Source organism: Mastigoproctus giganteus, chromosome 9 (genome assembly GCF_048544385.1).
Source record: "Mastigoproctus giganteus isolate SK-2022 chromosome 9, ASM4854438v1, whole genome shotgun sequence".
Lineage (NCBI taxonomy): Eukaryota > Metazoa > Arthropoda > Arachnida > Uropygi > Thelyphonidae > Mastigoproctus > Mastigoproctus giganteus.
Genome location: NC_143583.1, coordinates 111759310 through 111785284, shown reverse-complemented (window position 1 = coordinate 111785284; position 25975 = coordinate 111759310). Strand labels below are relative to the sequence as shown.

The window sequence follows — 25975 nt, the reverse complement described above, 5'->3', positions numbered from 1 at the left end:
TAAAATGAGTAAATTTGAACTCCTGGTTAGGATAATTAATGCTGACATAATAGAGCTCACAGAAACATGGCGCCACCCATAAATTGGTGATGAAAAGTTCCATTATGGTATGTATAATGTATTTAGGAAAGATAGAAGGGGTTGTGGGGTAATGCTTCTTATGAAATGAAGCCTGAATGCAAAAAGAGCTTTTGTTGAATCAGAACTTATGACTGCCAGCACAGAAGAATCTGTATGGTGTGAGTTTGCTGGAAGCAAAGGTATAATGAGAGTGGGAGTAATCTAGAGATCACTGTGGAGGGGTTGCAGGAAGGTTAAAGTCACCGTAAATTAGAGAAGGTAGTTTTAAATTAAGGGCACGAAAGGTGACATTGTTGCACATGTTGACATTAATGACATTAAGGGTAGGAGTATGCAGACTTATTTAAAAAGTACAGGGCAATGTTGGAAAAAAAGTCAACCCAGATATGATAGGAGGAAGAACATGATAAAAGCATTGTCAATCAATTCGGCCCTGGAGAGACTGTGCAAGGCTCATGGGATAGAATTTTTCTCAGTGTGGTCTGTGCTTGTTAACAGAAGAGACCACTTCTTCAGGAATAGGATACACTTAAATAGAAAGAGTGTAAGAATATTTGCTAATGCTATTGAGGCAGTTTTAGGTGATTCAGAAAAAGGCTAGCTTGGGGAAGGGGCCATACAGACTGATAGATTAACAACAGCTGCAGGCAGAGGTGAAAGTGATTCCTGCACTCCTTCTATTGGAATGAGAAGCACCCTTGAAAGCAAGCTGCCCGGTATTTAAAGAACTGCTGGGAGTCATCATGAAACAAGTAAATACATGGACTGTGTCAGGGGTAACTAAGAGTAAGAACAGGTGTATGTACACCAATGCTAAGAGTATAGTAAATAAATTTGATGAATTTGAAGTGCTGGCCAAAACATCAAATGTAGATACTGTAGGGATTTCACAGATGTAGTGTCATTCAGATGTAAGAGAAGCAGAATTTGAATATGGGGAGTACAATGTATACAGAAAGAACAAAGAGGATAGGAGGGGTTATGCTCTCAGTTAAGAGGCACATAAAATCTAAGAAAGTGCATCCACTTGACATGGTGGATAATGCAATGTTGAGTCAGTTTGGTGTGACATAAGCACTGGGAAAGCAAAACTGACAGTATGAGTGTGTTAAAGACCTAATGACTCTGATGAGTACAACGAACAGCTTTACAGAGAAAGAGAGTGGGCCAGTAAATCAGAATGCCTTATGAGAGATTTTAATTTTTCAGATATTGACTCGAACTTGTGGTTTGGTCACTCGCAGACTAGCAAGACTTTTGTGGATTTATTGGATGACTGTTTTCTACAGCAACATGTTGGAGAAGCAACAAGAGGGGTAATACTCTTGATCTGATTATCAGCAGTGATTATTCATGCAATAAGAATCTTCACATAAAAGAACCACTATGTGACCATGATCATAATGTATTGATGTGGGATTTACTTAAAGATGTAACTACCATCAGGGGTAAAGGAAGGGGATTTTTCTTTCATAAAAAGATGACTACAGTGGTCTCAAACAGTTTTTAAATTCTATACAGTGTTATTAACTGATGGTTTTTTCCATCAGTAAATTCTAAATGGTAAGCTATCAAGGAATTAATCTTGGAAGCTACTAGGCTTTTCAAAGCAAGTAAGAAATAGTCTTTAAGATAATGACCCAAATGGATGTCAGATAAGCTAATGAAACTCATTTCGCAGAAGAAAAGTACATGGGATACATATAAATAAAATATGCATATAAATTAGATATAAATAAGTCTGTAATCAAGTTACAAAGGTGGTCACGCAAGCAAAGGTAGATAACAAGAAATCTTTGGCAAAGGATGTAAAGAAAGACAGCAAAGACTTCTTCACCTATGTAAACTCTAGAAGAAAGGGGATAAATCAAATTGGTCTACTTGATATCGATGGTTCGACTGTAGATGATCCTGCTCAGGCTGCTGAAAACAGAATGAGTAGTTAGAATCTACATTCACACGAGGAATTCTTTAGGTAAATGGATGCCAAAAGTTTATCAAACTCTAACAGGGAGCTAAATGATTTTGTAATAACTGAGAGGAAAGTGGAAGAGAAATTGAAGTTAAACATAAGAAAGGCACCTGGGGTGGATGAGATCTAACCAATTATATTAAGGGAGGCAGCAATGGAAGTAAGCAAACCCTTGGATTTAGGGTAGGTCTCTGTGGACTGGAGAAGTGCAAATGAATTCAAAAAGGGTGACAAGTAATTAGACTTGTTAGTTCAACTTCTGTTCCAAAAAAAATAATGGAGTTTGCTGGTTAAAAAGGCACTGCAGAATCATCTAGACAAGACTGCATTATAGTTCAGATTTTTTAAGTGGAAGTCTTGTCTGCCCAATTTGATTGAATACTATGATGTTGTCACAAAGGAATTGGATGGAAAAAATAATTTTGATATCATATATCTGGATCTCAGGAAAGCTTCTGATACTATTGCACATAAAAGACTGCTGTACAAATTGGAGCAGCGTGGGCAAGCTGCTACTATGGTTAAAGGGATGGTTGAATGGGAGAAGACAGAGTGATAATCAATGGCCATTGTTCTCTTTATGGACTTTAAGAACAGGACAGGCATTTGGAGGGAATGGTGTGATTTTTTACTTTTTTTATTTTTTTTGGCTGATGCTGCATAAGCTCATACACTTGCTTTCTTGCATCACATGCCCCTACTATTACTACTAATGTTATTAGTGAAATCCTCTAGGTTTCAGTGTTGGTCCACTTGTTTTCTATATTTATCAATGATAATGAAGGCATATCAAGCTTAATGTCCAAGTTTGCAGTACAAAGGTTGACAGGGTCTTTAATGACAGTAATGACAGTATGCTACTGCAACAGGATCTAAAAAACTAGGCAGATGGGCTGAGAAATGGCAATTGAAACACTGATAAACTTCTACTGTGGTACTACAGTCAGGGTAGTGGAAAATGAAAAAGACCTGGGGGGGGGGGTAATTGTGCAATCAGATATGAAGTTCTCTGAGCAATGCAGAAAAGCTGCCAGTGCAGCTCATGGGGTTTTGCCAATGTTATACAGGAATTTTTTGTTAGGAAGGATAAGGAGATGATTATTCCACTGTATAAGGCAATGGTCAGGCCACATCTTGAATACTGCATACAGGTCTGGAGGCCTCATTTTAGGAAGGATGTAGAGCTGCTGGAATGAATACAGAAATGGCAACAAGATTGGTGAGTGGAACAAAGGGGTGCTTTTACCAAAGAAGGCTTCAGTTCTGCAAGTTGTAGCACTGGAGACTAGGCACCTGTGAGGTTTTATGATTGAGGTATTTAAGGCTTTGAATGGATTGAGCAAGTTCAATGCTGATGGGATTCTTCCTCAGACCACGTGCACACATACACACCAGGAGACATAAATTCAAATTGCAGGATGGTTGCAGAACAGATGTATAGAAGTTTGCCAATGGGTGGTCGATTGTTGGAAAAAACTTTCATCTGTTATTTTGGAAGTTGATAATTTAAATTAATTCAATGAAGAAATAGACAAACTATCATAGGAAATGAATAGGTAAAATGGGTGGTGTTTTTTTTTTTTTTCCCCTGGCTGATGTTGTATAAGCTTATGTTTCTTGAATCATTTCCACTGGAGAAAATTACAGGAGAAAATCAGCCATATTACAGACTGTCATATTACAAATTTGTATGCATTCAAAGTCAGTCAGAGGAGAAAAGTAAACATTAATTATCTTAAAGCTAAACAGAGAGCATTCAGGAGTTTCTGAATGTTCTGCATACATATATAAAAAAAAAATTTTGCTGATTTTAAAAGTGATCTCCTGGTTCTTTATAACGTACCAATTTTACTTGAATTTTTGGTTGTGACCTCAAGAACATATCTCCAAACAGTATACTAATGAGGTTCAATCAGAATCAAAGTGGTAATCACAAAGTGTTTTCCATTCCAGAGTGAAGAACAAAAATGGTCAGAAAATATTCATCATCAGCCATTTTCAATCCACTGCAGGATGAAGGCCTCTCCAGCAACTTTCCACTTCCTTCTGTTTTGTGCAATGGCCATCCATTTACTACCCACAAACTCATGAATTTCATCTGTCCATCTCTGTTGTTGTTTTCCAGGTTTTCTTCTAGCTCCTCTTGGGTACCATTCTGTTATTTTCTTAGTCCATCTGTCATCATGTCTTTGAACTATGTGTCCTGCTCACGACCATTTTAGTTCTTTTGTTTTGATAAGAATGTCCTTTACTTGAGTTTGCTGCCTAATCCATGTGTTTCTCTTCTCATCTAACCTTCTAATATTAGGGTACATAAAAATGAGAGCCAGGTGCAGCATCTAACCTGTCTAATAACATGCTTGGCACAGTGAATACAAGTAACCACCACTGAATTAGTAAAATGTCAATCATGAGTCCAACTATTTCTTGAATTTTTGCTTCATTTTTTTTTCTTTTTATACAGGCACAAGCTGTGTGTTAGAAACACACTTATATCTTAACCAAAAAAATAAGAATAATATTTTCTAGGAAACAATTTTTCACAGATAAATCTTCATATAAAGCAAGCTATACTTACTCTCTTAAAATTATATGGTGCTATGAAATTTCCTTCTAACATTTCAATAATCTGCGAACATTCAATAAGGATCCCATTACCTCTACTACCTAATCTGAAAAATGAGTTAAAAAGAAGAAATTTTAAAAGAAAAGTGTAATTTTTTTTTTTTTTTTTTTTTAAATGTTTGACATAATCAGCTCCATTATTCTTATTGAATCCTATCAGTGAGCTAGAGTTTGGATTCTGCAAGAAGTACACGAAAAACTATTTTTTAAAAGGTTACACATTGCAGTTACAAAACAACTGATGTTACAAAATTTGATAATACATTGTTTCCAACTGAGAAAAAAAGTAACTAAATGAAAACAGTAATAAAATCAAACTTAGCTAACTCTTATAAGATGTTTTATTGATATATATAACTATCAGGAAAAAGACATATAAATTAATAAGAAAATATTGACTCGAGTATCATTGCTTGGAATGTGCAAGTAAATTCACCAATAATAATAGAAACTGTTAGAATGAACTTAAAATTGTGCTGAACTGAATACAAATTACAAAGAACACACAGGCACTGTGACAAAGACATTGGGACTGACTGGATCAAAAATCTGTAAAAAAATTTTATCTTGACTTACTGATAAATATAATTTAAAACTTCTCATGGAAAAGTGCATTTTCTTTAAAATTAAATTAGTAGCATGACCACACAATGTCCTTTTAATCAAATTAAATGGAATTTGTTACACGTATATGGCAGCTATAGCTATTTTATGTCTGCAATACTAGTAATAACATTTGTTCCTTAAATAATGTTTTCCCTATTACTATAAAAGGAACTTTTTTTTTTTTTTTTTTTTTTTTTTTGGTAGTTGTTGGCGCATCGGCTTCTGTGGCCATAGTGCACCTCCCAAGGTTTTTTGCAGTACTTTGATCCAAGCCCGAGGCAAAAGGAACTCTATATAGGGGTTATATTTGGTTACAGAATTGTATCACCCAATATAACAATCGAGGAAATCTTCAATGAGGAAACTGCTTCTGATGATAAATATCTGGTTGCAAGTCAGCCCACTTATAAGATTAGTGTTTTAACAAATCCAGGTAATTATTGATTTAATGGTAGCATTATCAAAGAATGGCCAAGTGACGTGAGCATTAGGAAAAGTCATACATTAACCACTGGGAAAGTTAAGAACAAAATTCTGTTGTTAATATTCAATTCAACAGAAACTATAAACTACTTTTTGAAAGTAAAGTGATACCATTTTCCAAACTGCACTGTAGAAATAAATTTATCAACATATATTTTTTTCATAACACACACACACACTCTCCAATTAAAGGAGTTTATTTCACTTACTTTTAGGTTTGGGCTATTTGCTGTCTGGACTATTTTTTTTTTTTGCTATATTTAGGGCATAATTTTCAGAATTTATTGTTACGATTGGACTATGTATTACCATTTACATTTTCGCAATTTCTAAATTTAAATTTTGTCTAATAAACTGCTTTTTTTCTCATTGAGAAACTTTCTCACCGAATTTGGTTTAGTCTTAAACCGTTATCAATGTACTTCTGAAATAAAAACAATTCAATTTTATTTGGGAGGGGGGGGAATAATAACAGTGGTTTTAGCATGAGGAAAAGCAGCACAAACTACCCTCACATTGCCAAGCTGTAGAACAGCTTGGCAATGTGAGGCAATTTGTTCCGAGTAAAATAATGGAGTCACTGGTTAAAGATGCATTGCAGGATCATCTAGACAAGACTGCAGCAATAATTCAGACACAGCATGGGTTTGTTAAGGGAAAGTCTTGTCTGACAAATTTGATAGGGTATTATGATGTGGTTACAAAGGAAATGGATGCAAAAAATAATTTTGATATCATATATTTGGATTTCAGGAAAGCTTTTGACACTGTTGCACTATTGTACAAATTGGAGAAGAATGGTATTAAGAGTAAGTTGCTACAATGGATAAAAGGATGGTTAAGTGGGAGAAGACAGAGGGTGGTAATCAATGGGTGCTATTCTTCGTTGACTAATGTTATTAGTGGAGTCCCACAGGGTTCGGTGTTGGGTCCACTGTTGTTTTGTATATTTATCAATGATATTGATGAAGGTATATCAGGCTTAATGTCGAAGTTTGCAGATGATACAAAGGTTGGCAGGGTTGTTAATGACAGCAATGGCAGCGTGCTACTGCAACAGGATTTAGATAATTTGGGCAGATGGGCTAAGAAGTGGCAACTGAAGTTTAACCTTGACAAATGCAAAGTACTGCATATGGGTTTCTACCCATATGCAGAGAAATGTACCAACTGTGTGGTACTACACTTAAGGTGGTAGAAAATGAAAAAGACCTGGGAGTAATTGTGCAGTCAGATATGAAGTTTTCTGAGCAATGCAGACAGGCTGCCAGGGCAGGTCATGGGGTTTTGTCAATGATATATAGGAATTTTGCCAGCAGGGAAAAGGAGATGATTGTCCCTCTGTATAAGATGGTCAGGCCACGCCTTGAGTACTGCGTACAGGTCTGGAGGCCTCATTTTAGGAAGGATGTAGATTTGCTTGAGTGTGTACAGAGAAGGGCAACAAGATTGGTGAGGAGAATGAAGGGATCCTCTTACCAAGAGAGGCTTAAGTTCTGCAAATTGCAGTGGCTGGAGATTAGGCACCTGCGCGGTGATCTGATTGAGGTGTATAAGGCCTTGAATGGGTTGAGCACGCTGAATTCTGATGGGATCCTTCCACTTGTTCAGATTATGAACCTAAGGGGGCATAAATTCAAATTAAGAAAGGACAGATGTAGAATAGATGTGCGGAAATTTGCCTTTAGCCAGCGGGTGGTTAACTGCTGGAACAATCTTCCATCTGTCGTTGTGGAAGTTGACAGGTTGAATAAATTTAAGGAGGAACTGGACAGGCATTTGGAGGGAATGGTGTGATTTTTTTTTTTTTTTTTTTTTGGCTGATGCTGCATAAGTTCATACACTTGCTTTCTTGCATCACATGCCCCTACTACTACAGCTAAATGCACATATTTAAGAGTGAAGCTCACGTGAACCATTGTTAAAGTCTTTCTTTCTTTTTTTTTTTTTTTCTCCTCCATCAAATAAAATCTGTTTACATTGGTTTCAGAAATAAACTACATATGTTTTTAGACTGAATGAAAGACATGAATTATTACTATTTTACTATTTGGGTGGTTGTGTAATGTGTTTTGTGTGTGTGTTGGGGGGGGGGGGGAAAGAGTCATATGCTGAGTTGTGCTGACTGTCCTGAATGTTCTGCTGGCTTTAGCAGAAATGTTTTGGTATTGTTTTAGTGATGCACATGTGTATTGGGAGAAGAGGGAGGGTTTCAAAAATTTCTGGGAAGGAAAATTGCCCAGTAAGGGCACAGAGGAAGAATGAAAACTAACTTCCACTTAAAAAAAGTAGTAAAGTTGTTCATGTTTAAAATAACATGTTTGGTCATGCTATTTTAAACTTAAATTTTAATTTCAGTTAGTGCATTTTTATTTATTGTATGTCAATTAAATTCCATTTTTATGCATATATGTGCAGAACAAAATGTGTTGTAATATTAATTTCAATCAAGAATTCAAAATTAGAGCAGATTAAATACAAATTCATTTATAGATTTGCATTAAATTATTATTTGAAACATTTCAGACAAAATAATTTAATAATATTGCATTTAACATAATATTAAATATTACAATATTTTCTTCAATACCCCATGTATTTTTTTGTTTAAAATGTAACTGAAAATTAAGGTACTCAGCTGATTTCTAAATTTAAATCAAAGCTTGATATTTTTCCTAAGACTATAGACATAGGAGCGAATAAAAATGCTACATTTTTATTAACAGCTTTTGTTAACTTCAATGCTTTTGTTTGCCCACCTGGCCATAACCTAAAATAAGTATTTATTTATTATTGATATTTATTAAAACAAGACTTGAAACAGTGTGTTGCACAAAATGTTAGATATTCTCTCTCTCTTCTGGAAATGAACATTCTCATTTCCTAGCAATGTATGCATGTCATTCAATGCAAGATCATGTGACTTTTGACAGAACTGAAACAAACAGATAACAACACTGATAGTTTATTGCTTAACAGAAATGAAATGTAGTGGGTAATGGAACAGATTCATTTGTCACCTTCCTTTACCCATGACAGAAATCGCCCAATTCACTTTGTGCAACTCAAGTTTCTAAGTTTGGTGCCTTTACTGTTGAATATAACCAGTAAGGTGTTTATGTTCTGCTAAACACGAAAACTAAACGCATGTGGTTGCAATCTTTCACAGTTAGTGAAAAAGTGAAAATAATTCAAGAGGTAGAAAAAATTGGAAATCATGCAGTTAGCGAAAAATAAATTTACACACATTTTTTTCATTTTCATCTCTGAAAACAAAGGGATGTGTGACTTATTCAAGGTATTCAAGAAAATATGGTATTTGAAATATTAAACTTATGTTACATATTACATTATATGCTGTTACAGTTAATATTACATTATTAATAAGTGAGATACACTGAAAGGCTAGAATTCATGTGATATCTGGTTCCTGGGCAATGCGATGCTGTCATCCCTCTCGCTAGTGGATGAACCCACCGCTTGGCAGGTATATAGGTACACTGCATCCAATTAGACAGTAATTCGATGTCAGTATGGATAAATGTCATGAGTTAACCGACTTTGAAAGAAGGATGACAGTGGGTGTCCAACGCATGGGTCACTCTATTGTGGAAGTAGTACAGAAATTGCACTATCACTGTTCGACGGTATCAAGAGTGCATCGGGAATATGCCATTGTTGATATTTGACAGCCGTTGACATCTATCTCGCATTGTTTCAGCCAACTGGAGAGGAACAGTGGCACAAATCACCGCCGACATCAACAAGGGAGGTGCCAGAAACGTCTCCACCAAGGCCATCAGGCAATCATTAGCAGCAATAGGTCATGGGAGCTGCCGATCCACTACAGTCCCACTGCTAAAACCAAGACTCTACGTCTCAACTGGATGAAAGAACATCAGCACTGGACCTTGGATGATTGGAGACGGGTCTCCTGCTCCAACGAGTTCAAGCGGATGGTAGGGTTCGTATATGGCAGAAACTGCATGATGCTATGCACCTGTCATGTCAACAAGGAACTGTTCAGGCAGGTGGACAGTCGGTAATGGTCTGGAGCATGTTCAACTGGCACATGTTGGGACCTCTGGTACGTCTAGATGCATCTCTGAACAGTCCAGGTTACGTGTCCATCCGTGCAGACTATCAGCATTCTTGCACCCACAGGGCAATAGACTCTTCCAGCAGGACAATGTGCCTCCCCACAGAGCCATGGTGACTAGAACATGGTTCAAAGAGCATTCTGCAGATTTTGCCACCATGCAATGGCCTCTCCATTCACCAGACATGAACCTTGTGGAGCATCTTTGGTGTGTTGTGGAAAGGTCCATTTGAGCTTTGGATCCTCCAATGAGGAATGCAACAGAACTATGGACAGTGATGCAGCAAGCATGAATGGAAATACCCGTGGAACGCTTTCGTGACCTAGTGGATTCAATGCCTTGCCATGTGACTGCCCTTATCCGGGCGAAAGGTGGGTCTACCTGTTACTAAGTAGGTATCCCATGATTTCTGTCCACTCAGTGTATATACATAAAAAAATGATATCTTAAAATGGTTAAAAAAATGGTTAGAAATATTGTGTACATATTTTATAATTGCTCAGAACGAAAACTGCTCTGCTGAATTGTTACTTACTTTGACAATAGAGGGCTGTTCCACTTCTCTATTGATATACAGTCCCGGAGAGGAAACTAGAATCAAAAACTAGAAATATTAAATAATGACCCCACAAAAGAATATAAAGGTGATAAAGGGTGAAGTAATTTTCGACAAGTAAGCACAAATGACACAACCAAACCTCTAATTGACCTCAGGTAGATTTTAAACGTTTGGCTCCTGCTGAACAATATACAATGGAAACCAATAAAAATGGATAAGGTAAAGCATTTGTTAACAGGATATATGTATTTCGTCCATCAGCATAATGGTGGCATATGATTATTCATTTAATGAGAAATGGATAGCACAAAAATATTTTAATTATGAAAATTACAGGCAGTTCCAGCTTTATGAGTTTCTGGGTTTAAGAGTTCTTTTTTTTCAAATATCAGCGAAATCGAAAATAGGAACATTAACTGCAATAAATAAATGCTAAATGCTCATAAATACGGCATTTTAAATCATGTGAGTGAGTTACCATGTGATGTGCTAAATTTCTTGTATTCTCTCTACCTTGTGACATTACAAAGAGTGGTTCCATTGCTCTTAATTTTCATTTTCTTGTCTCAAATTTATCCCCCTTAATAAGGGGGATATTCAAACACCCTTCAAACTTATTCCCTTAATAAGGGGGATAAATTTGAAGGGTGTTTGGAATAAACTCTATCCTCAGTTTATTGATAATTCAATAAACTGAGGAACCAGCAGAGATTGTACAAAATGAACAGAAGAGGTCATTAATATTGCTAACCAATTGCAGCTTGTGGTTTCTACAACTGAAGTCACTGATCTGCTTCAAGCACACAATGGAGAGCTTACAAATGAAGACCTCCTTGAAATGGCAAAATGTGAAGAAGCTGAGGAAGGAGAAGATTTAACAGCTGAAACTCCTGTTCGTCCCTTCATTCTCAAGGGGCTTGATTAAGCTTTGCAACACATAGAAAAAGCAATTAAGATTTTCAAGTCACAAGATTCAAATTTCAAGCACACTAAAAAAGTTGCTACAGATTTAATAAAATGCTTATGCTTGCTATCGTGAAATTTATAAAGAAAAGAGAAGACTGTCTCGGAAACAAATAACTCAAAGAATTTCTGAAGACGACGATGACACAAACCATCAACAAGTGTGCATTTAGTCAATGATGATGAAGAATAAACATTCTTTAACATTTGTATGCATAAATAATTTTTTATTATTATAATTTTCTTGATTTTAAAGGCTATGTTTAAATTTCTTTGGATAAATAAATCATCGTTTAAGCATAAACTATACTGTTTTGTTGACCTTTATTTAACATTACTATGGTCAAATTTCACTGTTGAGAACGTAATCCCTCTTTTGAACATTACATTTATGAGAAATAAATTCCCGCTTTACAAGCAAGTGCTAGGAATGAAAACTCGTAAAGTCAGGAACTACCTGTACTTTTATTTCCATGAATATTATTTAATAGAGATCTTTTACGATAACACAAAATATATGGTGCAATAAACAACTATGGTGTTAAAAATTCATAATAAATTGGCCATGGCAATGCCATATGAAATAAAGCTTTGTTCTGAAAATCCACGTACTGCCTGCATAAAAATATTTCAAGAACAGTCTGGTCTGTAGTAATAGTAGTTAAAAAAAAAAAAAAAAAAAAAATCATGCATGTAAACACAGCAAAGGTCATATTTTTCAAATTTTTTTTTTGTATCTACAGTTTTTGAATTAAGATAGTTACATGTCATCACTCTTTAAGATGTAAAAGAACAGACAAAAATACTTCAATGACAAAAATCTACTGATTGCAGTGATTATTTCTAAAGTTAATGCATAAAGGCTGCCATAGCCGAGTGGTCAGGCACGAGGGTGCATAAGTACACGTGCCTTGAGTGACGGGTTTTAAGCTCGTGACTGCTAAATTTCTTGTATTATCTCTACCTTGTGAACTCCACTGACCGTGTGGTCATCCCAAGAAATAAAAGGAAAAAAAACATTAACTTTAAGTTTAAATTTTTTTTTAATGACTACACTACTGTTACGAATCTGCCAAATTTTGTATTACAAATGTTCATGTAACTACAGACAGGAAAAAGAAAACAATGAGAAATATTCAATGTTTTTTATATGCCTGCACTATTGTGATTAAATTTTAAGTCAGTTGATTGTAACTAATTAGTTTCATTAATCAAGGCAAAAAAAAATTTTGCTTCTTCAACAGAAATGCATATTTGTTACCATGAATGCAGTAGTTACAAAATTTAAAAATAAAAATTCTACTGTCAAAAATTTTAACATGAAGTTTTGCTAAAACTAAATATTTATAATATCCTCCAAATTTTGTGCTAACCCAATTGCATTCTTGAAAGTACTGGCATGATGCATTTTACACAAATTTTTGTATACAATTATTTAAAAACTAATTCATTAACAGAAATTAATGAAAATATCAGAACTCCCTCCCTTGTCCCTGTTTGCATTATAAACTTATATCCCCTCTCCTGGACTTGGGTGCCCACCTGTGTGTGTGTGTGTGTGTGTGTGTGGTGTGTGTGTGTGTGTGTGTGTGTGTGTGTTTAGTCTTAGTATACAACTTACTTTTAACAAAGGGAAACTGACATCTGTGGGATCAAATACTACTGACTTAGAACAAACTTTTAATCTGCCTTCTTGCTTTCTGTAAGAAACAAAAATGAATTAATTAATGAACCTGCTTATTATTCAAGTTGTTTAAAAATATATTCTGTATTACTGAAAAACAGTACTTGTGAATAAGTGTTGATATGAGAGGAGGCTGAAAAGTTTCTAGCCACCCAGAAAAGGAATGATGGAAAGTTGTGAAACAGTCAACACATATTTCAACACACTTTCTGGCATGATCCACTAGCTTTCATAACCCACTCAAATAAAATTTAGAACATTTAGATTCAAACCAGTCATTGACTGCATCCATTACAGCACTGTCACTGTTGAATTTCTGTCCTTTCAAGTCCTTTTTGAGATTTAGAAATAGAAGATAGTCTGATGGATTTTTGCAAATAAGATAAACCAGAATTAAAATGAAAACCTCACAGAGCATTAAAAAAATAAATAAAATAATTGAAGTTAACATACATGTATTTATGCTATTTTTTTTCGATATACAGCAATGTCTAAGAATTTTTATTTTCCAATAAGTATGCTAATAAAGAACTATTACTAAATTTAGTATTTTAATCGCCCTTTTGCCATTGTAGAACTATTATTACAAGCCATTTTACATGTTGTCTTTTGTGTGTACTACTTATGAAATAGCCTTTGCTGTTGCACTGTTCGGAAGCACTTTTAATCACAATAAACACAATTTAAAACATGTTAGATCAGAAAATATTTATAAAATAAAATCTCTTATTTTCCAATAAGTATGCTCATTTTTATATTTATATTTTATATTAATACTAATTTGCTACTTATCATTTAACTTTGTAGAGCCAAAGAGCTCATGCAGATTTAAAGGGGAATCAGATGAATATTTGGAAGACATAAATATAAGTTTTATATTTCAATGTTTTCCAAATTTTCATCTAATTCCTCTTTAAATATGCATGAGCTCTTTGGCTCTATAAAACTAAGTGACAAATAGCAAATTATTCCAACAGTGGATTACACATACACACACATATACATATATATATATATATAGAGGGTGTCTCAAAAATACACAGCATAACTTCAGGAATGAGTTCCTCATATGTAGACAATAAAAATATTTTACATCAACATAGTTCCGGAATTACTTGGTTTCTGAGTTTTGAAGGTCTGTCTATGACACTCAACTATTTACATCACCTTATAGTAATTGTTCAAATTGTTCACCTTCTGCCTGAATACAGGCTTCACGTCGATGTCTCATGAACTCGCAAAGACAATGCCAAATTCCTGGCATGTTTCGTATTGTCTCACAACTTGCCACAATTTGATTGCGGAGAGTTTCCACATCAGCTACTGGAGTCGAATGCACCAATGACTTTAAATGGCTCCACAATAAGAAATCTAGTGGGTTTAAATTAGCTGAGCGTGGAGGCCAGGCAATTGGTCCACCTCTACCTATCCACCGACCAGGAAACCTTCGATTCAGGTAATTGTGGGCTAGGTGGCTGAAATGTGTAGGAGCGCCATCGTGCATGAAGTGTGCTTGTTGACAAATGACCAGTGGCATATCGTCCAAGAAATCAGGCATGTTGTTTTCCAGAAAGTTTCTGTATGCTTGCACTGTGAGTTTGTTTGGAAGTGCATGGGGCTCAAATAACTTATCACCAAAAACACCCACCCATATGTTGAGGCTGAACCACTGTTGGTGATGTGATGGAACAATTGTATGTGGGTTTTCCTCAGCCCATACATGCTGATCATGAATGTTTTGGATTCCATCTCGTGTGAACTGTGCTTCATCTGTGAATATAACTAAGGCAGGAAAGTGAGGGGTTGTACCACACTGCTGCAAGAAACATTGGCAGAACATTACTCGCACAGGGTAATCTGCTGGTGACAAGACATGTACCTGTTGCAGATGGTAAGGATATAGTTGATGTTCTCACAATTCTCCAAATAGTCGAACGTTGAACAGCCAGTTGCATTGCTAATCTGCGTGTGCTGATTACAGAAGTGGCATGCACAACATCCAAAATCTCCTCCTCTACTTCAGGAATCGTAGATCTTAGTCATACTCTGTTGGCAGCATGAGGTGTAAAGGTCCCATGTTCACAAAGGCGCCGACAGATCCCTTCAAATGTTTTCATGTCTGAACAACTTCGTTCTGGGAACCTTTCGTGGTACAAACAACGAGCCTCCAGAGCATTGCCGTCCGCCAAACTGTACATAAAGTGCATATCCGCTTGCTCCTGATTTGAGTACATGGTCAGAATGGAAAAGCACCAGATTCTGTCAGTACCTTGTGATGAAGGAAATCACCTGCGGGAGATAAGACATTCCGGTTAATAACTCGGAAACCAAGCATTTCCAGAACTATGTTGATATAAAATATTTTTATTGTCTACATATGAGGAACTCATTCCTGAAGTTATGCTATGTATTTTTGAGACACCCTGTATATATATATATAATCTTTATTAGATCTTAAGATCCACCTTGTGCAACATTAAGAAACAAATGCAGAGAGCAAAGAAATATATACATATATATATATAAACTTTTTACAGCATTAGCGTTAGTAGAAGCATATGATGCAAGAAAGCAAGCTTATGCAGCATCAGCCAAAGGGGAAAAAAAATAAAAAAATAAAAAACGCTCCCATTTCACACCTCTGGGGTTACCCTTTCCTTTACCCCTGATGGTAGTTACCTAGTGGTTCCTTTACCTGCAGATTGTTAATGCATGAAGAATCACTACTGATAATCAGATCAAGAGTATTACTTCTTCTAGTTTAGCCAGCGGGTAGTTGCTTGGTATCAACTTCCACAACAAAGGATGGAAGTCTGTTCCACCAAGCAACTACCTGCTGGCTAAAAGCAAACTTTGGCACATCTATCATACATCTGTCTTTCCTCAATTTGAATTTATACCCTCTCAGGTGATTATTCTGAGCAAGAGGAAGAATCCCATCAGCATTTAGCATGCTCAAACCACTCAAGGCTTTATTTTCACCTCAATCAGATCACCTCGCAGGTGCCTAGTCTCCAGACACTGTAATTTGCAAAATTTAAGCCTTTTTTCTTCATAAGAGCAACCCTTTGTTCCATTCACTAATCTTGTTGCCCTTTCTGTACTCTTTCCAACAGTCTACATACTTCTTAAAATGAGGCCTCCACACCTGTATACAGTACTCAAGGTGTCGCCTGACCACTGCCTTATACAAGGGGATAATGACCTCCTTATCCCTGCTAGAAATATTAATGTATATCATTGACAAGACACTATGAACTACTCTTGCAGACTGTCTGCACTGCTTAGAAAACTTCATATCTGCCTGCACAATTATCCCCAGGTCCTTTCCGTTCTTTACCACTGTCAGTGTAGTACCACAGAGTTGATACATCACTCTGGGGTTACTGCTTCCCATATGTAGTACTTTACATTTGTCAATGTTAAACTTCAGTTGCCACCTCTCCGCCCATCTGCTCAACTTTTCTAGACGCTGTTGCAGCAGCGTACTGTCATTAGTGTCCTTAACAACCCTGCCAACCTTTGTATCATCTGCAAACTTGGACATTAAGCTTGATATACCATCATCAATGTCATTTATAAAAACAAAAAACAACAATGGACCCAACACTGAACTCTGAGGGACTCCACTAATAGCATTAGTCTATGATGAGTCTATCTATCATTGAATACTATGACCACATCACAGTATCCAATCAAATTCGTCAGGCAAGACTTTCCCTTAACAAAACCATGCTGTGTCCGAGCTACAGCTGAAGTCTTGGCTAGATGATCCTGCAGTGCTTCTTTAACCAGTACCTCTATTAATTTTCCTGGAACAGAAGTTAAACTAACAGGTCTATAATTACTTATGTCGCCCTTTGATCTTCCTATGTGAATTGGGGTCACATTTACACATCTCCAGTCTGTGGGTACCTCCCCTGAGTCCAAAGTAGCTCTCATAATTATGGCTAAGGGTTTGCTTACTTCCTTTGCTGCCTCCTTTAATATAACTGGATAGATCCCATCCACCCTGGGTGCCTTTTTTATGTTTATCTTCAACAATTTCTCCTCCACTTTCCTCTCAGTTATTACAAAATCATCTAGCTCACTGCCAGAGTTAAACTCACCTCTGGCAGTCCCCTCCCTGAATAACTCCTCATGTGTGAATGTAGGTGCAAAATACTCATTTAGCTTGTTAGCCACCTGAGCAGGATCACCAACAGTTGAATCATCAATATCCAGTGGACCAATCCGATTCATTCCTTTCCTTCTAGAGTTTACATAGGTAAAGAACTCTTTGTTGTTTTTCTTTGCATCCTTTGCCAAGGATTTCTCATAATCTGCTTTTGCCTGCCTAATCTCCTTTGTGATTTGGTTACAGACTAGCTTATATCTATCATAGGCTTCCCTGTCACCCATTAATTTATATGTATCCCATGCATTTTTCTTCTCTGCTATATGTCTCATTAGTTCATCTGACATCCATTTAGGCCTGAACCTTGAACAATATTTCTTAGTTGGTATGTAAAGCCTAGTAGCTTCCAAAATAAATTCTTTGAATGCTTCCCATTTTGAATTTGCTGTTGGTAGCATCATCAATTGGTCCCACCATATAGAATTTAAATACTGTCTCAGACCACCGTAGTCGCCTTTACAAAAGCAAAAACCCTTCCCTTTACGCCTGATGGTAGTTACCTAGTGGTTCCTTTATCTGCAGATTCTTAATGCATGAAGAATCACTACTGGTAATCAGATCAAGAGTATTAATTCTTCTAGTTGCCTTCCGAACATGCTGACGTAGAAAACAATCATCCAATAAATCCTCAAAAGTCTTGCTAGTGTGTGAGTGACAAAACCACAAATTCCGATCAATATCTGAGAAATTAAAATCCCGCATTATAAGACTTTCTGATTTACTGGCTCACTATTTCCCTGTACAGTTTCTTATTATACTCATCAGAGTCATTAGGCCTATAACACACTACTCTCAATTTTGATCTCCCAATGCTTATGTCACACCAAACTGACTCGACACTGCACTGTCCAGCGATGTCGACTGGCTTCACTTCTTTGGATTTTGTGTTTCTTAACTAATAGCATAACCACTCCTCCCTTCCTATCCTGCTATCCTTCCTGTACACATTGTATTCCCCAATACAATGATATAAGGTGTCACACAGATATAAGGAATGCAGTTCTGCATTCCTTATATCTGTGTGACACCACATCTCTGACATCCTACAATATCTGCCTTTGATGTTTTGAGCAATACCTCAAATTCATCAAATTTATTTACCAAACTCCTAGCACTGGTGTACATGCAAGTATACATGCACCTGTTCCTATTCTTAGCTATCCTAACACAACCCATATGCTTACTTGTACCCCAATGACTCCCAGCAGTCTCTGAAATATCCTGCATCTTGTTTTCCAGGCTGCTGCTCATTTCAATAGAAGCAGTGCAAGAATCACTTTCACCTCTGCCAGTGGCTACTGTTAATCTATTAGTCCTTGTATCCTCCCCTCAAGCTAGCAGTTTTCCGACCCACCTTTTATATTATATAAAACCTTGTATTTGCTTATAAACCACTATATTTAAACTAGGAAATTGAGAAAAGGTGGTATATTTGGATTTAAAACATGGAACTATGTCACCGGCATAAACAATTAATGATTCATGATCTAAAAGATCTGATCTAAAAGCAGAATAAAAATAGCAAGAAGCAAAAGCCTAAGTAAAAGATCCACCTTGTGGAATATCAGTAGTTTAATGGTAAATTTGCTAGTTTAAAGTAGAAAAGCAAAGGGTGGAATATGTACTGCTTAGGAGTTCCAGGCACATATAATGATCATTGTGTTTAAATGAAAGTTTGACCTCCAAACACTGCTTGGTTGTTCATGTGGACAAAATATATTATTCACAATTTGGAATACATCTGCTAATTGATCACCTGCTAGCTAATGAGAAGCTTCGATACAGTTGACCTGGTAGTGTCTCTGATTTTAAATGTACATATAGTGGATTCACCTTTTCAAGTAATGCTATATGATTTAAAAAGATGTTAGTGACATAATCAGAAATTTTGATAATAGTAGATAAAAATGCATATATCCCACCCTTGAGTGGTCAAGGGTGGGATATATGCATTTTTAGATTAAGCTAGCAAGAAGTTTTCATGTGGTGGGGGGGGGGGGTGAATAAATTATGCAAAGTTTATCAATCCACGTTTAAAATGAAATACAAAAATTTCAGAATAAATGTGGCAAGTCTCCTAAACCTAAAATATAAGATATACCTAAATTGTAACAATCTATATATATATACATGACAAAAATAAGAATATTTGCTGAAAAAATAAAAGATATAACAACTATCTTTAAGAGATTAATGATCAACACAATTATCTGATTTGTAGATACCTTTTTATTGCTTCAGCTTCTGGCAAATTTCCTGGATAAAATGAAACACTGTAATCATCAAAATAAATTTCACCAGGTTCTAACAGCAATAATGAAAACCTGAAAAAAAAAAACTATTTATAATACTAAGAATGTAATTAATAAAATTAAAGATTTATTTTGTTTTGTAAGAAGTATGTACTCACTGTATTTCACAACTGAAAAAATTATCATATATGATTTTATTATAATCTCTAATTATTTGGTGAACACTGCTTTAATTTCAAATAAAGCTACTCACAACTTAAACTAAGTAAGCTTATATATAGCTCTGCTATATTTAAGGCTTAAAGCATTATGACTAAAAACTTCGCAAGGGGTGCAAAAAATTCTTTTCTTATGTGTACCAGAAGGAAAGGGACGAACCACACCAGTCCACTTGATATGAATGCTTAACTATTGATGGTCTTATATAGCACGGGTGGCCAAAATGATGTAGCAGCTGCATATCATAACATCAGAGGTTTGAGAGTCACAATACATGATCTGGGTAAACACATGCCGTAGCAGCCGAGTGGTCAGGTATAAGGGTACATATGTACATGTGTTTTGAATGACTGGGGGTTCTAGCCCATGACTGCTAAACATGGTGCTGTTTCTTGTATTCTCTCTATTTTATGAACTCCTTTTACCATGTGATCATCTGGAGTATAAACAGAAAATTTATTTTATTTATAATAATTCCAAAATGAATTTTTAGGAGTAATTTATTATAAATTTTACATATTATTTATATATTTATTTTTATTTATACATTCATATAAAAAAAAAATTTCTTTCAACTACCATATAATATATAATTACTTGCTTGTAGAGATTTTGTCATGAGGCTTTCGAAATCTAGTTGATAGTCTATAAGTGCAGTAAGGCGCCTCCGTAGCCAGGTGAGAAGGGGCAGCAGTGCGTAGCACACGCTTCTTGATTAGACCGGGGTTCGAGCCCGTCACCACCAAATACGGAGGATGCGGAAAGGTCAGGGAATGACCACCGCATATCCCCGGAGCAATATGGCCTCAGTTGCTAATGCTCCTAAAAACCAAATAACAATAACAACAATAAGTGCAGTATAAATGAAGTATGTCACATACTTCATTTATACTGCACTTATACTTCATTGGTTTGTTAGCTGTGCAGAGTGTTTTGGTTTCATTGTTGATTACAGTGATTCACAGTAGTATGCTGTAGCACAAAAATGAAATTTTTCAACAGCCAGCATTCTTGAGATGAGCATATTCTATTCTCGAACAAGTTTCCAATATTCAAATGCAGATTGTGATGATTTATGGTGCATTTTTCAGACCACGATCTTCCTAAATTTCTAATTATTCTATTTCTACAGTAATTTCAGGAAGGTTTTGGGAATTGGAAAATGGGTTTACAAGAAAAGCAGTACATAATTTGAACTCCTTCAAATCATCAAGTAATTCTTGAAATTTATCTCAATATTTTGAGTTTTCAATCTTGTAATTCAATTTCAGGGAATCTATTCTTCAGATAAGAAAAATGAAAGTGACCAAGTTTTTTGGCAATCATTTCATTTTGAAAAAGCTAAAAATTGTCTAAGTGAGGGCAGAAATAATTTTATCCTTTCCCTGTAGTGCCAAGTTCAGAGTTTGTAAAGGATGCATTATATTAGTCAAAAACATTAAATCCTGTATCCACTCTTCATCTTGCAATTGTTTTTTGTCACACACAAAAAAAAAAAAAAAAAAAAAGTAAATAACTGATATACCAAAAGTGTATAACACAGAAGCATAACAAGTGCTACGAGTCTGATGAATGCGGATGAACATTTTGTTGAACTGTTACATGCATATGAACAGACAGACGGATGGATGTGGTGAAGATAATATGCTCTTATGTATATGAATATCAGAATATGGGTAAAAAAAAAATCACAAAAAGTCCTCACTATTCATCACGATTATGTTTTCATCAGAGCGACAATTAACAATGGGGTCGAACAATCTGCATATGAATTGATTTACATATATATATGTATCAAAAATCTGTTCTGAAGGTAAAAAAAATATATCAGGATAACAAGTGTTCTGTACAATAGCATTTTTCAATTTTAATAAACTATAAAATATATTACTAAGGAGAAAAAAAACCGGTAGTTCAAGTTTGTTCACTAGATGCTCTCCCCCCTCCTCACTTCATCTGCCCCTCATGCTTTCTTACTACTGTAATTTGTGACCTTGAGCCAACAACTGTTTTTTTTTCTTTCTATGAACTTTATGTAACATAACCTACAAATAAATAAGAGGTAACCAGTTTGTCTGCAAGGAGTCAGAACGCACTATCTGATTTTTCTTAAAAAAAGAATTGATTTTCATTTGTTTAATTTGCTTCTCTTTCTCTATGTAAACTACTTAGTTTACATAGAGAAAGAGAAGATCTCCAAGAGCACTTCGCTTTTCTGATATAGCTTCTTCAACTGGAGGGTATCGCAGACATTCTCCCAGATATGCCAAGCTGTGTTTGCTACCTGGGAGTCTAAAATGCTGATGGAACTGATATTTGAGTGACACTCAAGTTAAGTGTAACTAATTTCCGTGAAGTCCGGTCGGTCTGTGACAGCCAAATCCTCTGCCTGCACCTTCACAATGGTGGGACTGTTAGTAACCCTGGGTATAACTCCCACATGCTAGTCATGAAATACAGCACATAGCACACTGTGGGTGACCACCCAGGTGTGAACCAGCATAAGCAAGGGTCGAGGTGTGGTGCCCACACCACATGGAGGAATGTTGCCCCTCTTTGTTACCAGGCAATACTAGGTAGTAGATGACTCTTATCAATGGGGTCGAACCACTTTGCTTATTGGAGGCTTGAAGTGGTGGAACCCATGTTTAGTTTCCAGAGTAAAGCTCTAGTAAACCCTCCCCATCTCTTCCATTCTATCATGCAGTATGATTGATATCTTTTCAGGTTATGACAGACATCATGGCAAGATCCAATCTTCCTTAGATTTTGAGGGCACAGCTCTAAAATGGTATTTGTAGGCTGGCTGCTAGTTAGTACACCGGACTGAACCTATTGGTAACTCTCTTGGACAGCCTTTCTCAAAGTGCAGTCTGCGGCCCACGAATTTTATTATTAAATAAATATTTGTTCTGGTCAATTCATGTTAAGTGCTGTTTATGTTTGGCACATTTATATTTGTGTCATGCACCTGACAGGGTCCAGGTTTTGGGTGGACCGAGTAGCTCGTGGCCTGGGATTCCCCGACTGTATATGATTACCTGCGCTATGGCCAGACGTTCGTATGCTCATGCCAGATAGGAAGGTGTTTTCATTGTATAGTGAGAAAACCACACAGTATCCAGTTGTGCCATGCTTACTGCATCATTGTCTGTTTGCATCTCAGGTTTGAGAGGACAGAGTTTATGCATGTCAATACTCGCTGTAAGTCTATTAATTAAAATTTGGTTTATTAAATTTTACTTATTTAACTATCCCTATTAATTTAAGTAAAATAAACATTTTTTAGGAATAATATTATGGAACGCTGGATTAAAACTGGTACTTTGAAGTGAAAATCTGGTGAAAGTGAGGAGAATAGTGAAAAATATATGCAAAATAGTGGTGACACAATGAACAGTCAAGATAAGCATATGCAAAACAGTGAGAATACAATAAACAGTCAAGACAAAAATGTGCTTAATGATTATTATCCTGTTTGCAAAAATGATGACTGTGAAAAAATTCTCAACGTGGGTGTTGCAATGAACAGTGATCAACAAGACAATAAAACGACAGCTGGAAAGAAAAACAAAAAAGTAAAGAGAAAGTATAACACTGATTTTTTAAAATTGGGATGTTCCTGGATAAGAAGTAAAGAAGATCCCAGCCCACACTGCGTTTTGTGTTACGAAACTCTTTCCAATGAGGTAATGAAATTCTCCAAATTAAAGCATCATTTTGAAGCTAAACACAAAGAGTACATTGGAAAGCCTCTGCAATTTTTTCAGAACAAATGCAAAGAGCTAAACCACGATAAGAATCTAATGCATTTTTATTGCTGCTGGTGGAGAAAATACCAACACTACAGAGGCTTCATACAAAGTACGGCTACTGGTGGCTAGGTCACACTCTGCTCTCAAAGATCACACTGTAGCAGAAAACTTGATAAAACCTGCTGGAAAAGTAATGGCAAAGTTTATGCTTTGGGGGAAAAGTAAAGAATGCTATTTCAAAAGTACCCCATTCTAATGATACAATTAAATGTCGAATAACATGCATGGCTGAAAATGTGAAATGTCAGCTGTTATCGCAATTACATCAAAGTATGTACTTTTCGCTTCAACTTGATGAGTCTACCGATTTGGTTGGCGAAGCTCATCACCTTGCATATGTCAGATATGAATATTTAGGAAAAGTACACAATGAATTTTTATTCTGCTGAACCCTGCCTGGTAGGCCTACAGGAACAGATATTTTCAAAACATTAAATTATTTTCTGATAAGTAATAAAGTCGACTGGACACGACGTGTCGGTCTCTGCACTGACGGCACTATGGCAATGACTGGTGAAAGGAAGGGCCTCTCAGCATGTGTTAAATCTGTTGCACCATTGGTAACAGCAATGCACTGCAGCATTCATCGTGAACAATTTGTTGCTAAGAATATGCCAAATGGCCTTAAAACAGTTATGAATAAAGCAGTAAAAATTATAAACCACATCAAAGGTTGCCTTTTGAATGCACATATTTTTAAAATGTGACAAAATGGGTAGTGAACACACGCGACTTCTATTTCCTACTTAAATTCGCTGGCTTTCGCGTGGAAAAGTACTTACCTGTTTTTAGAATTTTAAGACAGGATCAAAATCTACCTCCATGATTGATAGTGAATGCCAAGTGTTTCACCTTTCCGATTGCATGCTTAATATCTAGCTGATATATTCAGCATCTCGAATGGTTTGAATCGTACTTTATCTTGAACATTAAAGATGGTGACATCTTTAATGTTCAAGATAAAGAGCAATATGTATGAAAATGGAACTATGAAAAATGGAACTTGACAAACAAGACTGAGAGTTTTACTACGCTGAATGATTTCTTGATGACATCTGGCAAAAAAATTTCTGATATGATCATCAAAGACTTGAAAGAGCACTTACGAGGTCTTTGCAACCAGTTCAAAAAATATTTTTCAGAACCAGAAACAGGATTTGAGTGGATCAGGAATCCTTTTACATGCATGGAATACATCAAGCACATTGAGGGGGAAGCTTTCATCAAAAGAGATAAGACAATCTTGTCGAACTAGCTTCAGGTATGTCATTGAAGTTTGTGTTTAGGGAAAAAAAAGTTTGATGGACTTTTTGCTTCACGTACAGTCGGAATATCCCGGACTCACCGACGTAGCACTGAAGTATTTACTGTCATTCCCCTCAACTTATAACTGCGAAGTTGGTTTTTCAACACTTGTGAGTCTGAAAATAAAGGACAGAAATCAGCTAAACGTGGTGCCGGATATGAGATTAAAATCTCCAACTTGGAACCATATGTACCTTTACTAGTTTTTGAAAGTAAGCAGTGCCATTCCTTACATTCATTTATGTAATATTTTTGTTCTTTTTTTATATGTACCCACTTAATTAATTGAATAAATAATTATATACTTTACAATTGTATCACTTCTTGGTATTATTCACAGTATATCCCAACTTCCAATTTTCATTCGACTTAATTTTTAGTTGGAATCAGTTCAGGGCTGACAATAAATGTGAAGCCCACAATTATACACTTTGATGTGGCATTTGTAGGCTCACCTCTAGTGGTAAAATATGATCTCTCTTTAAATGTGCTATGGGAGGGGCTAGTGGGCCACTGTGTTATGTGCTTTGTCCAAGTGGGGCGCGTTTCAGATATTTGTGCATATCTGAAAAACACTGCTCTAGCAGGCTTCAGATAAGCTAGTGTATAATCTTGCTGCCTCTACTCTGCCAGATAGTGACTGGAGGGAGTCCGAGTAGCATGTATACGGAGGGGGGGGGCATTGTCGAGGCCACGTTATATCAAGGAACTGGGTATATTCTTACCAGGTGTACAGCAAATCCAAAAATTTTATTACTTCTTTCAACATGTCCTTCCCCCACCTTTTCTTACTACTATACACTATGAATTGTCAAACTAATAGAGCAAACTTATCTGCAAAAAGATCTAACCCTCCCAAACACTTCCTCATTCATTTCACAAATATACGTGGTTTCAGTTCTAATCTCAATGATGTCCATTTCCACTTAAGTCTGCCAAACCCCATACTTTTTTCTGAAAGAATCTCAGTTATTGGTTGATTCAACCACTGCTAATCTCAGTCCGAATTATTCGTTGTATAATTCCTTTCTCTTCAAAGGTGGTATTTGTGCATATCTCTGTTCTGATATTCCCTGTCGGAAACAGGGAATATCAGATAATCTGATTATTTTATCTTCTCTGGCTTAAAACCTT

The 25975-nt window shown here is 36.1% G+C and overlaps 1 protein-coding gene across 1 annotated transcript in view; it reads right to left on the bottom strand.

The window, feature by feature from the left end:
* Positions 1–25975, bottom strand: part of LOC150080645 (protein FAN-like) — a 411353-nt gene that overhangs the window by 351545 nt on the left and 33833 nt on the right. The window contains exons 2-5 of the mRNA XM_090380769.1: positions 19476–19574; positions 13011–13089; positions 10403–10458; positions 4632–4725 (exon numbers count right to left, since the gene is read on the bottom strand). Of these exons, the coding sequence (XP_090236895.1) occupies positions 4632–4725; positions 10403–10458; positions 13011–13089; positions 19476–19574 (328 nt within the window). The remainder of the gene's footprint in view (positions 1–4631; positions 4726–10402; positions 10459–13010; positions 13090–19475; positions 19575–25975) is intronic.